The sequence below is a fragment of the Lagopus muta genome, chromosome 3, assembly GCF_023343835.1.
Source record: "Lagopus muta isolate bLagMut1 chromosome 3, bLagMut1 primary, whole genome shotgun sequence".
NCBI classification, from domain to species: domain Eukaryota; kingdom Metazoa; phylum Chordata; class Aves; order Galliformes; family Phasianidae; genus Lagopus; species Lagopus muta.
Genome location: NC_064435.1, coordinates 85,712,296 through 85,724,176, shown reverse-complemented (window position 1 = coordinate 85,724,176; position 11,881 = coordinate 85,712,296). Strand labels below are relative to the sequence as shown.

Below are 11,881 nucleotides of genomic sequence, written 5' to 3'. Positions count from 1 at the left end.
GTACTTGAAAACGATCATCTAGAAGCCACTGTGTCCATAATTTTAAGAGTTGTGCTGGCAATTTTTTTTCCTGCCTTATGCTTTCTACAGTGGATGGGACCAGAGAATCTCTTCTGTGTCTGTCTGTAACCCAAAAATAACTGGGAAATCTGCACTTAACATAATAGGTTTGTTTTTATTTAGTTTCTCCTGATGGTTCATTCCTGTTACAGAGGTTGACAAGAAAAGTCTAAAGGCACTTGTGAAATCAGAGCTCTTAGATTCTAGACATGTTTCTGATATGGACTTTGTGGCAAAACTTCATAATTTTGCCTCAGAGTTTCTATGGCAGCTCAGGAATCCTCTATCCACAAATGTAAGTTCTCTTTGGTCCTTTTTATTCTATGTATTAATTACAAACTTTGTTTTATATTCTGAGTATTAATTTGATTATGTGAATGCGTTACACTTTCAGCTTTACTGAAGTAGGTTGGGTTTGCAAGGGGAATTTTAGTGTCTTGCAGAAAAGCACTGGTGAAAATTTGTTAGGCCCTGATGATTCATTTTACTTTTTCATTTTAATTTTTCATTTATTTATTTTTATTTAAATTTTAAATTTACAGAAAAAAAAAATATATATATTTTACTACTCAGTGCTTCTGCACTTCTATGACAATCACCACTGTCTTTCAAACAAAAGGAGCAAAGCAAATTAAGACAAGGTCCTCTCTGTTCTCAAGTAATCAGAGGCATGCTTTCCGTAAGTTTGCCACTATGAGTATTTTTGCTGTCAGCATTCTTGAGTGTGCTTTGTCTTGTCCCGTACAAAACACCGCTACATGTCCATTTTCCACCCTAGAGACAATGTATGGCAATTTTTTTTCTTGTAGTATGTGATGTTTCTTGGCTGAACATAAGCTAGCAGTGTGCCCAAGTGGCCAAGAATGCCAATGGCATCCTGGCTTTTATCAAAAATGGTGTAGCCAGAAGAAGCAGGGAAGTGGTTGCCCCCCTATGCTCAGCTCTGGTGAGGCATACCTTGATACTGCGTTCAGTTCTGGACTCCTCAGTACAAGAAAGATACCGAGCCCCTGGAGTGTGTCCAGGGAAGGGCAACAAAGCTGTGAAGGGTCTGGAACACAGATTTTATGGAGAGCAGCTGAATGAACAGGGATGGTTCGCTATGGTTAAGAGGATGCTCAGAGGAGATCTCAGACCTGGAAGGAGGTTGTGTTGATGAGGGGGGTCAGCCTCTTCTCCTATGTAACTACTAATTACCAGTAGAACAAGAGGGAATGGTTTCAGGTTGCTCCAGGACAGATTCAGATTGGATATTAAGAAAAACTTCTTTTCCAAAAAGTGGTCAGCCAATGGAATGGGCTGCCCAGGGAGATGGTTGAGTCACTGTCCCTGGAGGTATTTAAGAAAATGAGATATACAAAGGGATGTGATTTTTTGGGAAATATTGATGGTAGGTGTATGGTGAGACTGGATGATCTTTGATGTCTTCTCCAACCTTAATGGTTTTATGATTCTATGATTCTACGTGTTATATATTTGATACAAACACAGACAACATGTATTTATTATCTAACAAAATTTTGAATGGGATATTTGATGCAGAGTTACTCCAATTCATTGACTGTGTTATTTCTGTGAGGGTGCTAAGGGAGGCCCAGCCTCCTCTGGGAATTCCTCCAAACCTTCCCATGGTCCATGAGCTCCATTTCAGCTCTGCCCATGACCATCAGGCCCTACTGCAGTGACACAGTCCATGCATATAAGTCACTAAGTTGAATAGACTATGAAAGACTGTCCCAGAAAACTTCCTATCTCTGCCTCTATTTTGGTTCTAATTTGTTAATTTACGGAGCTTTGCAAAACTGGCTTTGCTCTTTTTACTGGTTACACCTATTCCTCTGAATGGCAAGGCATACCATCCATGGTGGTGTTACAGTGCTTTTAGCAGTTTACTACTGTGGAGACCAGAACCTTTTTTCAGTTCTTTTTAAATCTTTGCATTGCAAGAAAGGGTTTATCTGCCTTCCAAAAGTCAGAGAAGAGGTGCTTAGGATTGTCCCCATAAAGTAGATGTTCTCACATTTTCAGGTTATCGGCTCCATGCTGATAGAGAGAATATTTCCCATCACAGACCCATTCCACCCATCTGTCAGCCATGGGTGATATGGTAAGACTAGAAGATAAACACACTTAGCTCTTTTAAAAGCAGTATGAGTAGGGATTATGCATTTATTTTTTTCCATGTGAGATATAGTAACAAAGTCTTCAGGGACTTTATTAAACCTTCTTCTCTACTTTTTCTGCATACTGCATACACATTAATATCTACTTGTAGATATTGTTTTTTTTCTTAGCCATCTGACCTTGTCATCTCCGTTAAGCATGCTGTGGCCTGGTTCCTTTTTCTCTTGAACTGATTTCCTTATCTTCTGTTTCCTGCTTCCCTCCCTGAGAATGTATTTTGAAAGATTACTCTCAGGGAGCATGACCTAGAATAGTGCTTAGTTCATGTTACTAGTCTACAGACATAATTCAATCCAGTAGAATATTAAAGTGGCTATCCAGAATTTTTGTAAACTAAAAAAAACCAACCCACTAAAAAAAAAACAACGACCCAATAACCAGAGTAGTTAATGCAGAAACCAGTGAGTAAGATCCTATCCGCAGGCCAGTTTGAGTGTGGACATGAGCAGCATGAGCATCTCTGTGTCTCCCATCTGTGTTGCAAAGATGGAGGGGCAATACTTTTCCTAGCACAATACTCATATAACTCATATAAAATGTGCAACTTACTGACACAACTGTATTAACCATGAAATGGCCAAGGTGCAGCAAGGATCTAAGAGACAAGGTCAGACTCATCTGATGTCTGGAGGCATCTTTATCAGAAATGAGCCAGAAAAAATAAAATACAGGCTAGTCTAAAATTATAGTTGATCCATGAAGTTTATTGTATGGCCACAATAGAGTCTTTGTTTTCAGGACGTAGCCAATGTTATGAAGAAGATGGATTTATTGTCAGACCATAGGAATGCAACTATGCTCTGTTTTACAGAAAATGTCATAAATAATATACTCAGAAATCACCCTCACAGATTCAGAACACTGTAAATTACAGAAAGTAGTTGTGTGAATTCATTCTACAGTGAGTTAATTAAGGCCTTCATAAATCCATTAAAGAAAAAAAGATACAGAGTAAGAAGAAAAATCTATGCTTTTGATTAGGATTTGAAAAGAGGGAATGAATTGATGAGGCAGAGAGAAGTAATCAGTTTCAGACAGCACGTTACAGATGAGAAGATGTTTACAATAAGAGTAGTGAGTGTAAATAAACAGCAAGAAGCTGGGCTCTAGACTGCAAAAGGAGAAACAGGAAAGGGAAGAGATGTGTTGAGCTAGAGATAGTCAATGGGTTTGGAAGGCAAGAAAAAAGAAGGTATCCATCTGGATCATGTACTGGATGGAAAGTTGAGTGGAACAGAATGGTAGGAACCAACATTGTTGTGAAGAAAAGAGAGGTATGAAGACTTTTAAAGGACGACTGCAGAAGAGATGGTCTTTAAAGGTGTCTTTTTGGGATGCCAATACATAAATTTATGCACTTATGATTCTCTCGTGCTGGCCTACTGCACATCAACAACAAAAATTTGCACTACATATAGCTCCCATTGTACTGTTCTCCCTTCACATTTCAGGCTGTATCCAGAGTGTGCAGAGGAGCTCTGCTCCCCAGCTGGTGCAATTACTGATTGAGCACCTGAAAGGGTGAGGTCTTAAAATATCTCCCAGAAAAGGATTCGGGTTACAAGGTTGGATAAGTGGTAAGAGCTGGCAGTAGATTGCAGATTCAGGCTTGCTCACTCCAAAGGAATGTTAGCTCTCTCCAGTAAGTTGCACTGCTCTTGCACACCACACCACGTCATGCCATGATACATTGCCTTCCAGCAAAGCAGGGATGCGTTGTGTTTCTAGATAAGGAATATATTTACAAAGTTCAATTTCTACAGGGCAGAAGAGGAATTAACTTTATCTGAAAACGCTCTGTTTGTACCTAGCTTTGTATTTATGAACTGCCAGCACAGAAGGCTATGATTCCTTTTAAGAAGATTGACTTGATCTTTGTTTAAAAAAATGCAAACAGAAAACTCCTGCTAGCGTAGCCACATGGAGTGGAACAGATAATTTACTTCTGTCAGAATGCATTATTTGTGGATGTCAGTACTGTGTTCTGAATAGGATGTTGAAATACACTGTGGGTATGTTACTTATGTACATTTCCAGAAAGATACAGCTGGTAAGAACAAATGAGCCGTAATAATAGGTAGTTAAAATGTTAATGGAATAATGGAGGTCAAGCAGAAACAGTCAGTCAGTCAGTTACCAATAAAAAAAGGAGACAAACAAGAGGTCATCTTCTTTCTGGAAGACAAAAACTCTCAATTCATTAGAGAATGAGCATCTACATGAGCACAACTCCCAGTCTGATTCCAGTCAAAGCTTATAGTTTGATCCCAGTTCGGTCTTTTTCCTAAACATTTCTTGTTTGGGGCATTTATTTTTGAACATGAATTATTTAAATTTTGAATTCAGAAAATATTTATTACTGAATATCTGAGCATTTTTCCTAAACTGAAGTGAACCTGTAAAAAAGAAAAGGGTCATTAAAATAGAAAATAATTAGAATATTTTCTGTAAATTAGCAGTAGTAAAGTCTCACTGAACTGCTTATGTGAAGCAGAAGGAAAGCAAATCTAAGCTTGAATTTTGACAACTATTTGAATGTTTCCATTGAATGGTTGAGCTTTCTTGTTAAGCGGTTCGCACTATTCTACTTACAGACGAATTTGGATCCAAAGAAAATCTGGGGGCACAAGAAATAAATCCAAACTATTGCAACAGTTGATTAACAAGTCTTGATTTGAAGAGTGGGGAAAGTTGTGTGGAAAAAAATGTCCAGATATGAAAAGGTGTACATAGTAACTATGGGCTGCAGTAGATTACTTCCCCTCATGGGACATGGCATGCAGAGCTTGATACACTAGGACTTCCAAGAAACCTCTCAGGAAAAGGGTATAAAATACTGGAGTGTTTAAAAGGAGTGATTTTTCGCTTCTCTTCTTTTCTGTCTTTCTGAGGTGAGTCTTCTTGGCAGAACTGGCAGGAGTGATTCAACTGATCCCCATCTCTGTGTGGTGAATTACCATGCTTGGCACATGCAGGCTTGTCTGGATTGCTGCTGCTCAGCCAGGTAGCACAGGTATCTCTGCTGTATGTCTGTTTGGTCAGTGCCCAAATCCTACACTACTGCATTTCTTCTGTTGCTTGCGGTATTGCTTTGTTCCACAAAGACTGTGCAATGATTAAAGGCTTGTTCTCAAAAGAAGTGGGAATGTGCAAAATATATTTGGTTCCCACAGTAGTTAAAACTACTCCACTAAACTCTCATTAATAAGGCATCTCTTGCAGAGTCGTAATGATAATAGAAACAGTGCTGACAGAGTACTGGGTCAGTGCTTTGTGTGCATGCAAGGGATTCTATTAGAGCTTTAAAATCATTTCAAAGGCTTTGCCTCAGCGAATTTTCATGCTCATTTAAACCCCTGGTTTGTCATTATAAAGTGTATTAACTTTCATATGCTTAATGCTTATTTCTGTCCTGAGAGAAATAAACAAATAATACTTGGCAAATGTGCTTCCTGGGAAAGGAGACTAAGTGGCAGCAGGGCACCGTTTGCACTCAGAGCTGATTGCTTTAAAAATCTGATCTAGAGTTCAAAAGGTGAAAAAACAGTCATGGTGAGCGTGTGCACTTAACTTATATTTTCTTTTTCACTCAGAATGAATTTGCAGAGCAGTCTTCTGACACATGTGAAGCAGCGCCAGTTATTCAAGTCTTACATGGACGAGGAGAAAGCGGTAAGGCACATTTGCGCAGTATTTCTGTGAGACTGCTAGCCTCGAGTGCAGACTGCTCCCTGCTGCTGCTACTATATATACTTCGTGAATGACTGGTTTAAAATGTGGTGAAACCACAGTGAGAAAATATGTGTTCCTTTTCCATAGGCTTTTAGAAACAAATAAGCATCTTTATGAAACTACGGTGTCTCTTGTGCCAAAACATTGGTGTGGGGCAGCCCACAGCAAATGTTCATGTAAGGCCATTTAGAAATGTTTATTCCAGGAGTGAACAAAGCTCAGAGGGTGTTGTTTGGCTGGAAAGGTGTGTGAGAGTAGAGAAAGAAGAAAGTTGAAAAACAGATGAAAGAATCAGGGAAATTTCCTTGGGACTGTTGAATCTGAGGAAGCCCTTTATACTGCAGGGATTTGGAGTGCTCAGTGGAGATGTCTCACTGTTGTAACCAAGAAACAGAACTCTGTAAAAAAGCAGGAAAGCACTTTGCTCCATATCTAACTTATTTTCTGAAAAAAAAATACTGTCCTGTGTGGAGAAGCTTTTTATTTTCAGGAAACACTGAGATTTAGAGATGATTTCGTGTTACTTCTTCAGGTACACTTACTGCCATTTTGTATGATTAGTATTCGGACTTTGGTTTCTCTTAATCACCTACTGCTAACTGCAATTAATAATTTTTTCCTGATACTAATTGCAGGTACTAATGTGCAAATAAATGCAAATATTGATTTTGCAATGTGGGAAGATCAGTTGGAAGCTCAGATGAAAGCCATCACATTTTGTGTGATCTAATCCACTTTTTAGCATACTGTGTTTAGTGTTCTAATACAGAAACTACTGAACTAGTGAATGTTTGGGAATAAATGCTCAGTGAAACCAGTTCTTAATATTTTGATAGCAGTTTATTGGGGTTTAGATAAAGTAGCTTAGCTCAATTCTTGCATCATCACGTGATTTATTAAGTGCATCTTCTGCGACCTTATCACAGTACAATTCATTTATAATCTGTCCTTATAACATCCATGGAATTTGCTTGTTTTAGAAATATGTAGTGGCAGTGGGTGGAGGAAAGGTTATAAAAAAAGTTATTGTGGCTGGGGATCTGAATCAGCATAGGGTTTTATATGAAAATTGCCCTACAGGAGGTACAGCAATTCTACAGAAAGAATGTGCAATTTATAAATGAAACCTTTTACTCTACTCTACTTCCTCCACGCACAATTAGGCTTCTTGAAAAAAAAAAAAAAGAAAAAAAAGCAGCCATGGTGCAATGCTAATACTTATGAGTGATGCATGATTGATGATCCCCTAAAGGCAGCGAGAGAGAAAATTACCTCCTTCCCTCATTTAAGGACATTATTAGAAGACTTGTTGAGTTCAAAGCTCAGGAAATTATGTTAAGAGGACTGGATAAGGCTTTAAAAAAATCAGGAGAAATTATTTTCTCAGTAGTTAAAGGTAAGATTCCTTTTAATACACTGTGTAAGAAGAAAACCTTGTCACACTGTTACATGATATTCTCTAAAAGTATTTGTCATATCATTTGTGATTTATTTGCACAAGTATTCCTCTCTCCATGTACTAACTGCACTGTAATCTGCAACCAATGCAAATTAATGCTACATTCTAAATGCTATGTCCTTGTATCTCAGTGGGAAAAGTAAACAGATCCTTCTCTCAGCTGTAAAGGTAACATGATATACTGGGAAAGAACAGGATGATCTGATGCTGTTCAGAAGACTGGGGTTTTGGAAGTGGGACAGGGTCAGCATCAGCCAGCAATGTTCACTTCTAATGCAGGAGAGAGGGAAAATAGTGGTGGTTCTGAACAGACCAAACAATACTTTTCTTTCATTTTTGACTTGCATTCTCTGCTATTCACAGCATTTTGTGCCACTGCTCTAGTGTCAGTCAGGACCTAGTGAGAGGTGTGCTTCAGCTGATCTGGGGGACATGGGGCTGGTCTGTCCTGCCACTATCCTAATGAAGCACGGTTCCTCCTTTTCACTGGTTTCAGAAGGAAACAAGACTCACAGTGTCCTTTTATGTATCCATCTGATCTGTGCCTGAAGACAAGTAGGAATTCTCCTTATAGCTTGGAGTTTGGAAAAGTTAGTTGTCTAAAAGATATTACATTTACACAATTTGCTGTGGGCAGAAAAGAGATGGCATCACCAGCCATGTTATGGGAGTATCCACCAAGCACTTTGCCCTTTTCAGGCTGTAAGGGAGAGGTTTTATGATTGCTCCAAATAGGAAGAGTTCATGTATGTTTAGGAAAGCCTATATGTTGAAATGACAGATAAGGTATCTTTCCAGATAAAGTAGATCACAGTGGATTAGTAACATGTATCTGCCTTATCACAAAGTCTTGATGTGATTTTTATAGATGTCTTGGGGGAATTAGAGCAATTTTGAGATTTTGTACTCTTGTAGGAGATTTTGTCTTGTAAGAGAAAAATATATTTCTCACCTGTCTTCAGACAAGAAAGTAATAGGTAGGTTAGACTTGATGAATCACATCTGAGTTGATTCTTTGTAGTCATGGTCAAAACCAATCCTTCCCTAATAGTATGTCTTCACAGCATTGAAAAGTTATATGTGTTTTAGTGCCCTGAAAAGGCTAGGCACAGTTGAACATTCCCATTTTTCTTTCACTATCTGGAAACTGAAAGCTTTTTCTATACACAAAAAGTAACAGCTTTGCTTTTTTTTTTTTCAGACTGGCAATATCTATATCTAGAGAGCTAACAAATCAAGAAAAGATAACAGTATCGTATCCATGTTAAAATCATTCTCTTAATGCATTGCATCTATTGCTCTCATAAAATAGGAGCTGTCTTATAGCTACCACTCCGCTCCCCTCCTTTGAGAGTACAGCTGACAGGATAAAGGCAGCAGCCATGTCTAAGTTAACTGAGCCAGAGCATTTCTCAGCTCCTATGTATAAAGCTTTTAGACTTTTCATGATGTCTTCAGGAGAATCACAGGCCCAGGTACTGTTTCCACTTTCAGATTTGTGATTTTCTTGGAAAGGAAGCAAGCATATAGGCCTGAAGGGAGGCACATTTGCTCCCTGAATGAAGCATGGGGACAATCAGTAGCATACATTTGATGCAAAATTTAGATTTATACATTGTCTACGTACCATTGCATAGCTGAATGTACCAATGAAAACATATTTTTACCTCAACTGGCTCACTGCAAATTTGGTTTATAAAGCTCAGTGCAAACCGACAAAGTGGTGCCTTCATCATCATTAAAAACTAATCAGGCCCATCGTTGCTGAAATATCAGCTTGTCTTGTTTGTATACAGAGTACATCATTAGTTTATGTAAATATGAGCAACAGGCTTCTTCAAGGCTCCCCACACTTCATCCTGCATTCCTCTCATGACAGGAAAAACAGTTATATCCACGAGCCATCTCAACTGCTTCAGCACAATATGCTTCAGACATGGCCTGGGATGCATCCTTTGAACCTTTGAGGCTGAAGTGTCGCAAACTATTCTCTATGCCAGCAGTGCTTACTCAGGATATTTACAGCTTTTTTTTTAATTCCTCACAGTGATATAAAAATATTGTGTGTAGGCGAGAATCAGTGCCAGATATGCTTGCATGTGCTGAGAGGAGAAGAGGAAAACTGCAGCAGGTAACTCATTTGTTTGGCTTTGTGGCCCACTGGGGCTAAGGGCAGCATCCTCATCAAATCTGCAACAGCTTACATTCCTTGCATTCTTGGTGATGTACATTTTAATAACAGCCTAGTTGTTGTTTCTTCAAGGAATTTTTGACACAAACTACATGTTAAATTAAATAAAAGATGTAAATAGTGCAATTAGCACAAGGAAAAATATCCATGAAAGCATCAGATCTGTAAAAATGTAGCTAATTGAGTGTATTAGCATTAACTTCTGCATAATAAGATGTGGTTGATGCAACGAGTTAATGCATCAGCCTTTCACCCTAGAAACCTTTAGAATCACACAGAAATGAATTTGGTAGCTTCATACAACTCTCTTTGTAACATTAATCCACTTTATACACGTCACAGCGCAGTTTGATCTGCCTGGATGCTAAAGAGGGTCAGGCAAGTGAAACAGAGTGGAACACCCCCCTGAGCAACCATGGGGCAGCTGGGTCCAGCTGGTTCACTGCTTTCCCTTGTGTCACTTATTGCTTCATGAGGTTCTTTCTTCCTAGAGTGTTCATCATTGCTCTGCTGACATCTGTGCTGGAAGCATATGCAAGCTTAAAATTTGCCCCCTCTGGTTTAGCAATATCAAAGTAATAGTCTGTTACTTAGATTTCTTATAATTACAATATGAAGAAAAGCCTTCTTGTCTATTTATTTTGCAGTCGTGTGCTCTAAAAGAGAAAAGGATAGAGAGATGCATGCTTCTGCATCCCAGAATAAGTAGGCTGCGAAAAAAAGAGACCTTTATTAGTATAACTTTTTTTCATCACTGTGCTCCACTTACATGATATCAAAATCAAACTGCATTAAGCTATCAGACGGTCACAGTCAATCAGATCTTTCCAAAGCATGCTCCCATTTCATTGTGTGCAGTGTAGACAGTACTTAAATATTAACTGACTACAAGTTACATTTAGAAACATTTTAAAAATAACCCTTTTCAAGCTTTTGACAACAGATGTAAGCCAAAGGCTTTGTGTGTGGAGAGGGGACAGGCATACTGGTACCTAATTTCTCATCTACGCTGAGTAAGAATCAGTAATAATTTAGTACAAAATTTTTAGTGCTTAGATCCTTAGAACATAAGCAACCTGGAAGGGTTAAAAGTAAGCAGCAAAACTAAGGTCAAATTTTGACACTTGGTTATGGCGTTGTTTTGTTCAAATCAGAAAACAGATATTTTGATCCTCATAGTATCAATGCACACTGATATATTTGTAAGCTAAGGATGCACAGTTCTTCCCCTTTTCATTTGTAACCTCTTTGAAAACACATCTATGTACTTGTGCAAATTTTACAGGTTGTACAACCTTTTTTTCCATTATTCCTGGCTTTGATATTTGCCAGCCTGACAGTCGGTCAGAGCAGTACGGATCTTGGGTCTGTTGTAAAGGGAGCCCCAGCAGAATCAGCTTGTTTTTCTTCAACTGATGAGTGTCTTGGTTTGTTATTTATGTTCTTTGATTTGGCACTTAGCCACTGAGATGTATTTTCTACAGCCAGATAGGGAAAAAGAGCTAAAATGATCAATTGAACAAAGAAATGTCTGCTTAAAATGAAACATCCCATTAAGATTTTGGCAGTGGAAACATTTGCAGCCCATGTTTAGACTTCTGCATACGCATGCAACCTTCCAGTCTGAGCAAGAAAATGACTAATATTTGTCTCAGCTCTGCTCTCAATCAGTAAAGCTACCAAACATGGAGTGTCTTTCTGTTTCGTTCAGTCTGCTTGTGGCACTCCAGCAGCCTCCATCTGTTTGTCACATACAGAGCACCACATTCATCCTTTCCACCCTGTAGTGGTGGATCATTCCTGCAGTGTCAGGATGCCTCTTGTTGCTGCCTCTAGCAGCCTGGCCAGCTTAGAAACACAGCTGTGACATGCACAGTGAAAGCTGCTCCACCAGCTCTGACGCAATGCAGATACCTTGTGCTGAAAGGAGGGTATGACTAAGATCCCGGCCCTTGAGGAGGGCTACAAAACAGAACTCTCATTGCCTGAGCAAGTTTGAGGACTAGCAAGTAGTTACATAGATGACTCTCACTGTCAGCTTGAGGCAAAGGAGTTTTGCAAAGTGCTCAGTCTAGTAAGAGGGACGACTTAATGTGAGCTCCAAGTCAGGCAAACAAGCTAGGGGAAGAGTTCAGATATACATACATATATCCCAAAAGTGCATCCTTCTGATGCCTAACATTCTTCTCCTCAGGATGCTGCAGCCACGTTCCTAATGTTAGGTATAGTACTACCTATGGTATCTTTCTGTTTCT

The 11,881-nt window shown here is 39.0% G+C and overlaps 1 protein-coding gene and 1 long non-coding RNA gene across 3 annotated transcripts in view; both read left to right on the top strand.

Annotated features, from left to right (window-relative positions):
• LOC125691160 (uncharacterized) overlaps positions 1-11,881 on the top strand; it is a 125,415-nt gene that overhangs the window by 68,042 nt on the left and 45,492 nt on the right. The gene's annotated exons all lie outside the window — the stretch shown is intronic.
• The window catches only part of LOC125691159 (uncharacterized), a 65,562-nt gene that overhangs the window by 35,740 nt on the left and 17,941 nt on the right, over positions 1-11,881 (top strand). The window contains exons 2-3 of one of the 2 annotated variants that reach the window (XR_007375939.1): positions 5,136-5,257; positions 5,838-5,916. Coding sequence is in view for 1 of the 2 variants with exons in the window: in XM_048940169.1 (XP_048796126.1) it covers positions 5,136-5,248; positions 5,838-5,916 (192 nt within the window). In the remaining variant the exon portion in view is untranslated. The remainder of the gene's footprint in view (positions 1-5,135; positions 5,258-5,837; positions 5,917-11,881) is intronic. The other variant, XM_048940169.1, reaches the window with a different exon arrangement.